This window comes from Pyxicephalus adspersus, chromosome 11 (assembly GCF_032062135.1).
Source record: "Pyxicephalus adspersus chromosome 11, UCB_Pads_2.0, whole genome shotgun sequence".
Classification (NCBI taxonomy): domain Eukaryota; kingdom Metazoa; phylum Chordata; class Amphibia; order Anura; family Pyxicephalidae; genus Pyxicephalus; species Pyxicephalus adspersus.
This window is the reverse complement of record NC_092868.1, coordinates 12,384,135-12,398,388: the sequence shown is the minus strand read 5'-3', so window position 1 is coordinate 12,398,388 and position 14,254 is coordinate 12,384,135. Positions and strand designations below refer to the sequence as shown.

The 14,254-nt window shown below is 37.6% G+C and overlaps 1 protein-coding gene across 1 annotated transcript in view; it reads left to right on the top strand.

The window, feature by feature from the left end:
* ODAD1 (outer dynein arm docking complex subunit 1) overlaps window positions 1-14,254 on the top strand; it is a 68,343-nt gene that overhangs the window by 23,187 nt on the left and 30,902 nt on the right. Inside the window, exons 10-13 of the mRNA XM_072426641.1 lie at window positions 1,235-1,317; window positions 5,948-6,116; window positions 9,280-9,443; window positions 11,936-12,039. Of these exons, the coding sequence (XP_072282742.1) occupies window positions 1,235-1,317; window positions 5,948-6,116; window positions 9,280-9,443; window positions 11,936-12,039 (520 nt within the window). The remainder of the gene's footprint in view (window positions 1-1,234; window positions 1,318-5,947; window positions 6,117-9,279; window positions 9,444-11,935; window positions 12,040-14,254) is intronic.

Here is a 14,254-nt window from a genome sequence, read left to right as displayed (position 1 = left end):
AGCTTCAGTTTGTCTCAGAGTAACAGTACATTAGGAATTTCAACCTCTCAGAGGTGGCATTTCAGTTGTTGGTGAAGGTAGATAGGTTGAATCAATCACCAGCTTCTTCTGTTGGACCCCTCGATTAATTATTCTTATATTTATATACACATGTACAGTTTTTGGCTAAAATGTATTTTTATTTTAACCTTAATAAAATACTGTGTAATCTAAAATATGGAAAATCATCTCAAGATACTAAATGCGTGCCAATTTAGTGACTAAAGAATTGTATCAGGCTGACTTTGCTGCTGCCACTGAAGCCCTCCAAATTTTATCATGTTATGTCATCTGCACATACAGAAGACTTGCAGCGTCAATATCTTTTTAAGGCCAGCTGTCAATTAGTCCTGGGAGCTTCTCTTTAGACATTAGTGAAGTGTCACACACAATGACTGTCTTTTAATTTCCAACAAATGAATACAAGGGAGTCAAAGACACATTGCTGCTGACCTGCAACAATTTGATCATGGAAGAAAATGATCGTTATTTTAGATTTTTTCATGCTTTGCTTACCCTTTAATTCTAAAGACTGATATTGCTGAGAAATCCCTGACATTGACATCTTCTAGTTGCTGAACATACAATTAAATAACAAGATAGGTGAGAACATGTTATGACAAAGTCCATATGAAAAAGTAATTTATCTTCCTGTCATATATCTTGAGGAGTATTTTGCTTGTTTACCAAAAATTTTTTGTGCAGTAGCGTTGGATGTATAACCGATAGTTAAGTGAATAAGTGAGTTCATTTTAGGATTCATCTACAGATAGAGAACATTTTCAAATATTGTCTAATCTGCAACCTAACATTCACTAGCAGGGCTGCCATCAGGGAGAAAAGAGGTACTTCTGTACCGGGCCCCCATTAAAATACTGTGACTTTGCAATGCTGGAACTTTTTGACATGGGGAGGAGGACCCAGAAATTTCTAATGGCAGCCCAGTTCACAAATAGCTCACAGGTAACATGCCTAGTGAACCAATCTTGTCTGGAAAATGGGCATATTTTTATTGAATTATGGAAAGATCAGATCCAATCCTTTTAAACAGGAGGGCTAAACTTTACATTTGAACATGATATGTAGAGATATTTCTAACCCATGTATATTGTATATATTGCTTGTCTGAGAAGGAAAAAGTCTAATGAAAGGTATACCTAAGTTACATAAAATGTCTTTCTGATTTGTCTTCCAGTTGAGGATCGCAACTTTGCCCTATTCAATTATGTTAACGAGCAGAATAATGAAATAGAAAGGCTGATGGAGCAAATTACAGAGGTGAGGATAGGCTATGTATTGACTATTGTTTCACTGCAACACGGAGTTTCTCAACAAGGGTTCCTCCAGAGGTTGCAAAGGGTTCCTTGAGCAAATAGCAATTTGTACTTCTTAGGTTTTTTTGTACTTCTTAGGTTTTTTTATTTGACACCAATGATCTTTCTGGCTCTCTGTAAGGGTGACATTCTTTGTACTTGCCAGTAATACGAGAAGCATTCTTCTGAATGACCAACATGCCAATCTACTCTGAGTTGCAAATATAGTAATTATAGCAGTAAAAACGTAGTAAAAACGTAGTTAAAACGTAGAGAAAGGCTGTAATGGGGTTCCCTCATGGTAAGAAAAAAGCTGCTCTCATTCTTGGAGATATTACCAGGGCTCGGTTTAAATCTCTGTACACACAAGTCTTGTCAGTCGTGTTCCTTTGCCCTGGTTGTGTGTGACCTTCTCTTTAAGGTCATCCTGCAGAAATTCATCTTTTCCAGTATATTTGTACCTTATGTTTTACTTGTACACTGATAGAGCATTTTACCTTGCCTGTCATGTTCTCATTGTCATCACTAATATTTTGTGTGCCAGTTACTTGGGCGTTAATAGTTTCCAATGACACTTTTCTCTAAAATAAGCCATGTCAGGTCAGATAATTGTGGTGCCAGGGGGCTGTTCTGCAATTGGTAGTGAACGATGCTTCTGTTCTACAGATACAGTACAGTATTTGAATATTGCTCCCCTAGTCCAAGAAATGTGTTACTGGCAGGATTACCAAGTGAACAAAAGTGGCTAGTGAGCAACTGGCCTTCTCCTTTTACTCCTCACATAGTAGCAAACTATTACTTTCTCCAGGGGTATTCCCATTCCTTAGGGGGAACTTGCCCCTTGGCAAACCAGAGGTGGCTAAGAGCTTGCCCTTGGGAATGGTTAAGTGGTATGGACAGCCTTCCACTAGCCCCCTTTTGTAAATGTGTCCCAAGAGAACTAGTGGAGGCACCTTACCTAAGAACTTCAAAATATTAATGTTTTGTTTCTTGCTTTAGATTTTAAAGCAGTGGATATCTAGATGGAATAGCTTTTGCTTAAAAAGAAAAAAAAAACTCTGCATTTTCAGCCAAAGAAGAACAGCAGAGGTTTCTGAGCAGGGAGTAACTGTGATATGCAGTGTGGTCCATTTCCAGGAAACCTTTGTGGTATCTACCTATATTCAAACAAGAGAACCATTTTATAGCGCCTGTTTGTCAACATCTACAGATCTTGTCAGTGCATATTTCCCATGGCTAGGCAGTTTATTATGGATTTTTTTGTCAATTGTTGTAACACACAGCTCTTAGCCAGCCAAGAAAAATATGTGTTTGCACTCAATCAGCTGCAAATAATACATACTAATAAAACACTAATGAATTCTGGAAAACTTTCTTTAAATTCTTACCATGTTGTGTATGCAATGCAACCCAACAAAACATGAAATATGAAGTAACATAATGTGTTTATGAGAGATCTTTTTTTAAAAAATGTTCTGCAAATAAAAGGCTCCAGAAGTCATAATGTTTATCAGACTGGGTTATCTGGTCCACAACTCATAATTTTTCCCACTGTAGGTCTTTGTAGAATTATTTTTTCTTTCTTTCTGTTGAAGCAAAGGAAAAAAAATAGAGAAAGAAGAAAGAAAAATGTGCACCCTGAGCTCCCACTTTCACTAATGGCTGCTTCCCACTACTGTGTTTGCTTATCTAAATGTATGGCAACATATATGATAAGTTTAATATGCTGGCTTGCTTTTCATTTAATGGCACCTCAAATACACCTTACCAGCACCTTGCAGTGCACCATACTGTCATGCATTGTTGTGTGCTTTAAAAAGCGCAGCATATGCTAAATTTCTTTGGTGCTTTGGGCTGCCTATATAAATAGGCTGCTGAATGCAGTGCATGGAAACATATATAGAACACATAGAAAAAGTAGGGAAGCTGGCAGAAAAAGCTAATTTGATTCACCATGGCATCAGTTAAGACTACTTCTAGCATTATTTAAAAATTGCCTCCTATACTCGCCTAATCCCTAATGTTTGTTGGCTCACCTGCCCCGGGACTGCTTGTCTTGCAGGATTATTCAAGCCTGCCCTAGACTTATTGGAGAATGCTACAGAATGTGACACCACAGCCTTTGGCATTTGTGATTTGCCCACTGATAGAGGTAGAAGAGGGTACAGGACTGCTCCAATGAGATTGGGATTGGATTTACTTAAATAGAGTGAATGAGAGTTCAAAAGCATGACAACACTGTAATCAGTTTATTGTTTAGTACAAGTATTGTATTTGTAACTTAAAGCACATCAAGCAAGTATGCCTCAGTGCTAACATTGGCACTTTTTGCTCAGTAGCGATGGCCTTATAGCTGAATAACTGCAGTAAAAGATCCGAGGCATTCCTGATTCTGACCTTTTGTGTTGATCATTGTTTTCCTTGCTGGAAGCTCTAATACGAGAAAGCAAAGCCCTGTCTCTATCAAGATGGCTGTGTCCTCAGGGACAGTATGCAAAACAAGGCATAATAAGGAAAAGATCAAATTTAGGGAAACTATGGGCATTACTGACTAGTTGATTGGAAGCTGTGTCCAAGAAATGGCAAGCAGAAGGTAATGTCTTTTTAAAAGTGTGTTTACCAAGGATTTTAATTTAGGTTCTTTCTTGAAAGTTGTCAGCACATGCCACTGGCTTATGTTTTTTCTCCTACTTGCTAATAGTTATTATTTCAGTAGAAGCACAACCTATGAAAGCCAGTCCAAGAGCCTGGGACAAACCGAGAGCTAGAAGATGTAATAGGAAGTAGGAATGCCTGACAGATACTAGTTTCTGAGAGTGACAGAAAATGCACCATGGACGGCTGCAATAGATAATGATTTTTTGGCACTGGGTGAGATTAGATCTCAGTGTACTACTTCTGTGGTAGGAGCAATGACTAAGATACAAACTGTATATGTAGGAGGGTTTTTCCTGACCAGAGGGGGTTCAGTACTTTAGAGAGGGGTTGGTTTGGCAGTTATTGATATTGTCTCAAGGTATAGGGATTTGTTGGATTGGTTGGAAAAAGGTGTGCATTGTAATAATTTCACAAAAACATTTATTGTATCATAATATACATTTAAAATATATGACACAAAGAGGAGTGACGTGTGATGGTCTCTGTCCTAATGCGTTTCGCCCAGTCAAGCTTCTTCAGAGGAAGTTGAGACAGGAGAGTGCGGATATTCTGTTTAACTATTTCAGTAGAGTGTTACCTTTACTAGTAGGGCCAAACCCCCAGGTCTTAGGTTACATAATAACTGCCTGATGGGTTGTGTAGCAAAGTTGGTCCTACATTGTGGCTTTAATTTACATATTAGGCTACTTTTCAGGTCCCAATGGTTGTTTGTAGTATAGGTGATAGTTTTTTGTGTTGGTTCGGATAAGACAACCTATGGTATTTATGGTGGGAGCTGCACAGGGTTTCCTAGTTGCTTAGGCTGTAGTTACATTTTCCTATGCTGGTGGGAGCTGCACATGGTTTTCTAGTTGCTTAGGCTGTAGTTACACTTTCTTATGCTGGTGGGAGCTGCACAGGGTTTTCTAGTTGCCTATGCTGTGGTTATCCTTTCTTTTGCTGGTAAGGGCTGGCTAGTAATCCATGTTTGGTAACATGTTAGCCGTAAAGGCTGCTGTTAAGAAAAAAGTTAATGCTGGCAGCAAAGGCTACTAGTGAAGCAGAATTACTGGTACCACCACTGGTTGTGTCTGGCTACAAAGCAGCTGTAGCCAGTGTATAGTGGCAGCAATGGTACAAACTGAAAACATTTACAAATTAGGAACCTAAGATGTCTTGCTTCAAAAGCACAAAATGTAGCTCTAGTGCTGCCACATGTGGGTGCAGGAATTCCAGGGCTTGTCCTATCAGTCACTATGCCTAGGACAACAATGATGTCACTAATGATTTACTTGTCTGATGCTGTTATCCTAAATGGGCTTAGTTATAGAGGTCATCGGGATATGGCTTCAATTTTGGCTCATAACAGCCCATCTTTAGAAACAGGACATCACTGCTGTAGATTATGCAATTCATTTAATGCTTGTGTTCTGTTGTCAATGGTATTATTAAAAATATGAAACAGTATTTATATAGCGCCAACATATGACACTGAGCTGTATATTAGCAGCACACAATAGGAGGGATGGATATGGAATAGTGGGTAAGTAGTGAGGGTTTAAGAGACAAGAAGATGAGTAAGCAAGTTTGAAAGGATGGAAAAGAGGTTTTGAGTACTCTTTTAAATAGTGAAGGGGAAATAATGGGGAGAACTGGTTATGATGTGGTCATGTGGGTTTCCTCCAGGCTCTCAGATTTCCCCCGCACCTTCAACAAAAAGGAAGTTAGTATATTAGCTCCCCCAATTTTTGTCAAAACCAAAAATGATAGTAAATATCAATATATATTTTTCTTCAATTTTATGTGTAATTGATTTACTTCCAATATGATAACTGTAGTGTTTGTTTTTACTGTTATAGTAAATGTAATTTTTACAGGACACTTTTTACTGATTTTATCTTTGAGCAAGCCCCTGGGTTGAGACATTCAGATAAGTGAAAAATGTATGTTTTCCTCAGATCAAAAAAGAAATTGAAGAATTCAAAGCCCAGGGAGTGCGTCTAGAGCAGGAACACCGGTCCATCCTGAAGAACATTGAGGGTAAAGAAGACGAGGCCGTGAAACAAGCGGATGGCTACCAACATCAGCTTAAGGCAGTCATGAAAATTTTAGATCAGCTGAAAGCAGGTACAGATCTTGTTTTCTTTCCTTTATGATTATTCTCGACTTGAAGAGCCAAATGTTTGTTAAGTAGTGATTTATTGAAAGTCAGCAGTAGAACATCAATGCTGCACATATTTTTCTTATATTTTGGACTAGTATTACTTTTGTCTTATTGAAATGCTCAGAAGGTTTGTGGTTTCTTATAAAAATAGCAATATTCTATATTTTATGTCTACCAAGTATTTGTACTATGACTATGCTGAGCTAACAGCCATACCAAACCTCTGCTGCAGAGGCAATTTAAAAAGGACAAAGTCCTAACTGAATTTTTGCTTTAGTAGAAGGAGAGGATTGGCCATCTTGGTATGGCAGTCATGGTGATGGACTTAAGTAATCCATAGGATGGTTTCTGGAGTGAACACCATACGTAAGCATTTCCATAGCAATAGTGGTAAAAATCATATCTTTAATAATCATATCATATCTTTATTGGTGCAGAGGCAACTTGTATATTAAAAACAGGTAGTTATTACTGAATGTACATTTGTAGATATTTAATCTATACGACTCCTTCTTCATTTGGCCCTTGCAGTACAAGCCATCAGCTTGAGAATTAGGAATAGAGGAGCCCAGCTATGAGGAGAGATTAGCTGAACTGAATCTTTTCTCCCTTGAGAAGAGGTGTTTAAGGGGGGATATGATCACCCCGTATAAATATATAAATGGCCCATATAGAGAACTCGCTTCCCAATTAATCGCTTTGAGATCATTACAAAGGACAAAAGGAAAAGAAATGTAATCTCTGGATAAGGAAGGGATTCTTTACTGTAAGGTCTGTGAAAAAGTGGAATATGCTCCCTCAGGAAGTAGCTTTAGCAAGTTCTATAGCTTGCTTTAAGAAAAAGCTGGATGCTTTTCTAGAAGCCACTGGGTATTAAAGCTTTAAAGTAAATATACCAGAGACTGTTGATCCAGGGAACATCTGATTGCCTCAAGGAATCAGGAAGGAATTTTTTTTCAAAATGTACCAGGGTTTTTTGCTTTCCTCTAGGTCAGCTATGTCCATAGGATTTAAAATCTGGGATATGTTTATTTTAGTTGTTGAACTTGATGGACTTATATCTCTTTTCAACCTGACCTACTATATAACTATGTAACTAGGTATTGTAGGCTATACACTACATACACATTATTGTCACTTTAAAACAATTTTTTTTACCCACAGGAAATGAAAAAAATGCTGTACAGGCAGCAGTGTTTTTTGGGGTTTTTTTGAGACGGGAGGGTGTAGGACGGGTGGGAGAAACTCCACTGCATCTTCCCCTATAAAAAACAGTAGCACTAGCTGTTGGTTATATGTGATCTCGCACAACAGATCACTAAATGACATTGTGGGACAGAAAAATGTAGTATCTATTCTTCTATTTTTTCTGCTAATACAAAATCCCTTCTCATATCAAACTTCCTCATCTAAAAATAATAATGAAAAAAACTAAAAAGTAATTTGGCTTGTCACTAATGTGTCATTGGTAATTTGCTTCTGTAAAGACCTTCAAAATATGACACTGGCATTGAGAACAGGGCCATGGAATGCAATGCTTAAAAATCATAGATTGCCATGTATGTATTTTCAAATTACTTTTTATCCAATAAATAATTACTTCTTCTATATGGTCCAGTGTCAGGTCTTGGAAGAAACAAAACATATGTTATTTACCTGTAGCAAATCAGGTCTTCTGCCCTACCAGGCAGGGCTGTGCTGTGTACGTCTCAAGAACAGATATTAAGAAACTGTTTTACCTGCCAAATGATTTATAGTTCTCTCTATGTATTTAATCTATGTATTCAGCTGTTTGCCTTGATTTCAGCTTTAAATATCATACATCCTAATTTTGTAATGCAATCATTGTTCAAACACCATGATGTATGACCTTTGTAAGGAAAAGAATAGGCCTTATCCAGTCTGCAAGGTTTATATATCATGTACATGTTTTAGAACTTTTCTGTCGCTGTAATTTGCATTCATAAAGTATCACAGTTCAGGGATAAAACGTACGCTGCACACACCACGTCTTTGACCTTCAGCTGCTCTCACTGTGAATAGTAAAACACAAGCCTGAAATGTGTTATTTGTTAGGCTTTGTACTGGAACTTTACTTCGACCTCTTCTGATTACTAATAAAGCAACTACACCCATCACTATCTTCCTGATTACTATGAAAGATGCCTCTACTATTGTGAAGATTATAAAATATATTTCATAGGGGGTGCAGGGCAGTTGTTCCCAAAAAAAGAGATAAATACACTTTTCATATACTGTTGGAGAAATTCTTGCCAGCAAAAAAGGAAACCATATTGTCATCAACAGGCAAATTTGATGTGCATTGAAATATCAAAAACGAACCTGAATGCCAGTTCACTTTTTCTAGTACCATTTCTAATAATGACGTGTTCTAATTCATAGGTTATTTTGGGGCCTGAGAGAAGCATGTCTCTCCTATAGGATTTATCTATAGCAGTTTACACCTATGTGCAGTTGATACAGGCTGCTTATTACTGCACATAACTTCATGTGAATGGGCCCTAACATTGGCCCTGATTTATTAAAGCTCTCCAGGGTGGAGAGGATACTTTTATCAGTGAAGCTGGGTGATCCAGCAAACCTGGATTGGATTTCTTCAAAGTCATTTGCTTGCAAATATTTTAAATCCTGAACCAGATCTATTCCAAGTTTGCTATATCACCCAGGTGTATCCTCCACAGCCTTGGAGAGTTTTAAAAAATCAGGCCCATTATGAGCATTAGTAAGCTCAGGATAAGGCTTGACTTTTACAGGTAAAGTCAATATTAGCATATGAAATCAATTGCTTGTTTCTGAACCTACTGATTGATTAAACAACTGGTTTTCACTGTGGGTAACCTTTCCTTATGTTTTTTTTAGATTTATTTTTGTATTATAAGTACATAAAAGTAATTGCAACCTGTTTTAACTTATATGCTATTTTTTTCCATAAAAGTCAATTGATTTTTTTTTTCTATAATATCTTCCTAAGAATTTACCTTTTATTTAACTTGTCAGAAAGTCACGTTCCTGTTTACAGCAGTATGATATCCGCATGCTCCAATGTATAAATGACTCGGTGCTGCTTCTTCCGCATTCTATTAAATAATGGTTCTCATTCCTTAGGAATTGATTCCTTGTTCAGGAAGATAAATTGCGACCGCTCTGTCCTGGATGAAATGTTGGGCTCTTCATCCAGCATTCGTGAATCAAACATAATGCAGTACCTTGGCCTCATTGAGCAGAAAACAAACGAGCTTCTGGCTGTTCAATCCTTCCTCGACTCCAAGGTAGGTGGAATAACTTCATCGCTCCACACAGGAGCATAACTAACTGCAAGGCATGGGTAAAATGGATAATCCTGAATCAAGGACAAAACCTGTTCTACAAACTGAGCTCTGATTAATATATTACTATGTAATATGGTGTCAGGATGAAAGTGTGTGACCTCAGAGTGAGAATACAATATTTCTACAGTTCCAAGTAGCATTTCCAAAAAATAATCACACTTTTTTGTACCTTTGTAAGGTTAAAGTAATGTCTTTATGTTTATTCTCTTCAACCTGCTTAGTTTCACTTCATTTGTGTGCATAAATCCAGTCATAATGTAATATAAACACACAAAGAAGTTAAACCAGGCTCAAGTTGCTTTTTCCAGCACAAGCAAAGAATAGGTTCATATTAATATTGGCCGTATCAGGAGAACATATTGAATTTTCCTTTCATGAAGCGGAACTAAACACACACGCACACACAGAAAAAGTGTGAGCAGGAAGGTCCTTTGCCTGTCCCTTCTGCAAAAAAAAAGAAAAACCCTACCCACCTGATCACAAATTTTTTTAATTGCAATCACTTGTCCTCGCTTTGGCGTCATCATCTTCTTCCTCTTCTCATCCTTGGCCATCTTGGGCTGAAATTATGTAACTCATTGAGTCCTGGAAGCTGTAGGGGAATCTGGGATGTGCCAGGTATCCCAGCATCCTATGCTGAGCTGTACATGCACAGCTCAGCATTTTTTTTTGACAGAGATCAGACAGGTAAGTATGTTTAATTGCAGAAGGGACATTGTCTGTACTTCTAGGTATGGAGTAGAATTAGACAACTCCCTTTACCTCCCACATTACAGTTCTGGTGATTGGACATTTGTCACTTAGGTACCTAGTGCTCTCATATTGGGATGATGAGAAAATACTCTTGCTTATTGCAAGTTTCTAGTGTTTATACAGTGTTTATGGTTCAATATTTATTAGTAAGGCCAATTTACCTTTCACTTTAAATCAGCTAAAAAGGTTCTAGGTGCATCAAAACAACAGCTGTGCAAGATTTTTACTCTTTATACAACACAGCCACAAAGTAAAAAAGCATTTACCCTGCCATATCCTGTAGAGAAGGGCCCTTGGGCTCTGTGCAGAAAGAAACACTGCTTCTGCACAATGGGCCTGATTTTTTAAAGCTCCCCAAGGCTGGAGAGGATACGCTTCCATCAGTGAAGCTGGGTGATCTGGAATGGATTTCTTAAAAGTCAGGGGCAAGCTTTTCTACTTAGGATTCAACTGCTTTCTATATAAAAGTAAAAGATAACACTTTGTACAACTTGTTGATGCACCTGGAATGTATACAGGTTGGTTAAAAGATCAGTGACTATCACATTCTGAAAATACTACCTTCTGCTCTTCTACCATTGCTTTCATCCATTGGTAGTAAAGCGAGAAAGACCTGTGTAAGTGGTAAGTCCATACTGGGAGCTTTCACGGGACTGTTGTTTTTCTTCCAACCCCAGATTGGCAGTATTTAGTGTCAAAGCAGCCATTTATCAAGTGCAAGTGTTGTCATGTGTTAGGAAAGGGACTGAGTCAATTGCCCCCATACCCAGAATCTTTCTTTTGCTCCTGATGGGTGGAGAATACAGGCGGAATACAAGCTGGCATTAAGTGAACTGGTTGTTTTGGCCGTGGTCAAAGCACAGTTTCACTTTAAACAGGGCAGACTGTACGAACACTTGTCAAACTAAGGATGTTAGTTGGGGGAGGCACAGGGAGCGTGAGTATAACAAGTTACATTGGCTTAGAGTTAACTGGTTGTTTTGTCCTGCATGGTCAAAGCACAGTTTCACTTTAAACAGTACGGACTGTACAAACACATATTCTCCAAATCCCCAGCTTCTCCTATTGCTGCCAGACTAAAGATGTCAGTGAATGAAACACCTGATCACTCCACAGCAGGGAGATTTGGCAGATTATGGAATGGTGATTTTCTCTAGGAATGGGCACAATATTTAAGCTGATTAGTGCCATCTATGATACAAGAGGTTGAACAATAAAACGTTGCTAACACAAAGCTGTTTGGCAAAGAAATATAGAAACCCATTTGCAGAATTTCCTGTATTTTATGTATGTTTACCCATCATTGTGTTTGCATTTCTGTTCTGTAAACTCATAAAACTTTACCCTAAGTTTTATAGAATACAGAAATAGAAATGTCAAAAGTGACAAAGTATTAGTATTGTTTCTTTTCTACATTTTATGTATTTTGTCATGCATCAGTCATCAATTTCCTATTTCTAATAAAATCATTGTTTCAGTGGTCTAATTAATTTATTTAATTACATACATGAGTTGGCCACATTCATTTCTTCTAAGTATGAGGTTATTTAGTTACAAACCTTCCAAGTTTAAAGAACTATTAAACGTAGTAACCATTTATGTATAAATCATGCCATAACACCTTAAGCTATAAGTTATTACTATTTTTAAAATGTATATGTTACATTTTCTTTTTCCAGAACTATGACAAGCCATATGACCCACAAGAAACAGCCAGAGTCCTTCTTGGGCAGTTGATAGACATGCACCCACCGGTTTTTGAGATACAGCCACCTGCCACTGGGTAAGAGAACGTAACACATTGTGAAAATGTGAGGGGCTTAATTAAAGGTGGGCAATTTAGGATTTTAGAATTTAAGATTCCCCTTTACATGTGTTGGGTCAGGCCTCCACAGAGAATCATTTCAACAATGTCAACAACCTCAGCCTCTATAGGCAAAATAAATGTGGTTAGTGAATGTTGATTTAAAGTTACATTGACCAGAATACAGTAAGGTAAATGTTACACTATGTATCTTTTAAGAATGCAGAGGCTTGAACTGATGAATTTTCAGCAAATCCTTATGCATTTTGGGTAGGATAATTGGCCTAATGGTAAATGTGCATTGAATGTCTATAAAAAGATAATCTATAATATTTAACTAGGGCTCTGCCAAGGGCTGTACATATAAATGTCCAGACCTGGTAGCAAAATCATTGCAGGATTCTTAGACTTTCAGGTTCTCAAAATTGTACCTTTAGGAAAATTACTTATGACTGAGTGTATGATAGAGTCTAAAATAATTATATTTGTTTAGTCTTGCTTTATAAAGTCACACTTTATGTGCCAATATGTATTTAAAAAAAATGAAGCCAAACTGAAGAAACCATGTGTGAAAAACTAAGTACACCCCATGATTTAATAACCTTTAGAACCACCTAGTAACATTAACTTGAAGCAATAGCTTTATGACATTATCAGTCTCTTACTTTGTTGTAGAGAAATTTTGGCATACGTTTTCTCACAACATTGCTTCAGTTCATTGAGGTTTGCAGGTTTAAAGCTGGACTTCAAATGGGCCATTGCAACACATTCCTTTTTTAGCCATTCTGATGTAGATTTGAAGGTGTGGTTAGGACCATTGCCCTGTTGCATGCCCAGTTTCAGCCAATCTTTAGCTGTTGCACAGATGGGCTCACATCTAGTATACAGAGGATTTTATGGTCCACTCAATAACTGCAAAGCCCCTGTGGCTGCAAAACAACCCCACCGCATTGCCCCTCTGCCACTCATAGATGGTATGAGGTGATCTGATTTTGTTGTGTTTGCTTTTCACCTACCGTGGTGCTATGCATTATGCCCATCTTCTCCAATTATGACCTTGTCTGTCCAAATGACCTTGTTCCAAAAGTGTTGTGGTTTGCTCAGAGGCAGCTTAAAACCTTTGTTGTGCTAACATGTTCTTTTTACAAAGGCTTTCTCCTGGCAACTCTTCCAAACCAGAAATATTTGTTCAGTCTTTTTCCAGTTGTACCATTCTGGTTTCCATACCTGGTAAACTTCCTGGGGCCCCCCCTCAATATGTCTAAAATGTCCAAACATTATGTTATTTGCAAAATAGCTGAGGATGTCAGATTTCCAGATCAGATCCCGTAAATCTAGCTGACTTTCAAGCTCACATTCAAAGGAAAGAAGTGCAAGGCTATTTAGGCGCTGTTGATTCATTAATGAACATAGGTAGTTCCTAATCAAAGATAATGCTCTTTCGCCTGCTGCTGCTGACATTAGATGTGCTCTAAATTCTCACAGCAAATATTCAATAGCCACAGATTGTCTGATAAACTAGCCTCATAAACCTTACAAAGATCGAGTTCTCCCAGCAATGACTCTGTAAAGGGATTAGGGTATGCACGCATCAATCCATGTGATGACATTATGAGATCTTCATCACAAAGCTCCCCTAATTTAAAGATGGGAGCAAATAACTTGCAGACATCCCCAATTTACCTAAATCATAATTGAAGGTCAGAAATGATGTTATTTAATGTCAGGAAAAAAAAAACTTTACTTTGAAGCTATTTTGTGCATCCTCATGATGTTCTTGTTTTATATATTTGAATTGCCAAAATAGAGTCAAAATCATAATGCAATGAAAAAGTAGAAAAGCAAATGCACATAAAAAAACAAATTACAAAATCTAAGGCTGTAAACATAAAACTATAAAGAACCAAAATATAGAATACAACATCCAATACAAAATAAATGCTCACTAACTAGCTAAAGAGCGTAAATCAGCCTAATGAAAATAAAATTATACAAAATGAATGTCACAGGAACTGAAGGGAGTAAAAACCTTACCCTCATCTAGGGTCACCAAGCTTTATGAGCTTACACTACAGAAAAACTGAGCCACTCCCTGGACTTCCTATAAACCTGTGTCTCTAGATACATCAGAAGAGACATGGAAATGCGGCTTCCAAACATACACAGTAAGAACATATACACAGAAGTACACCCA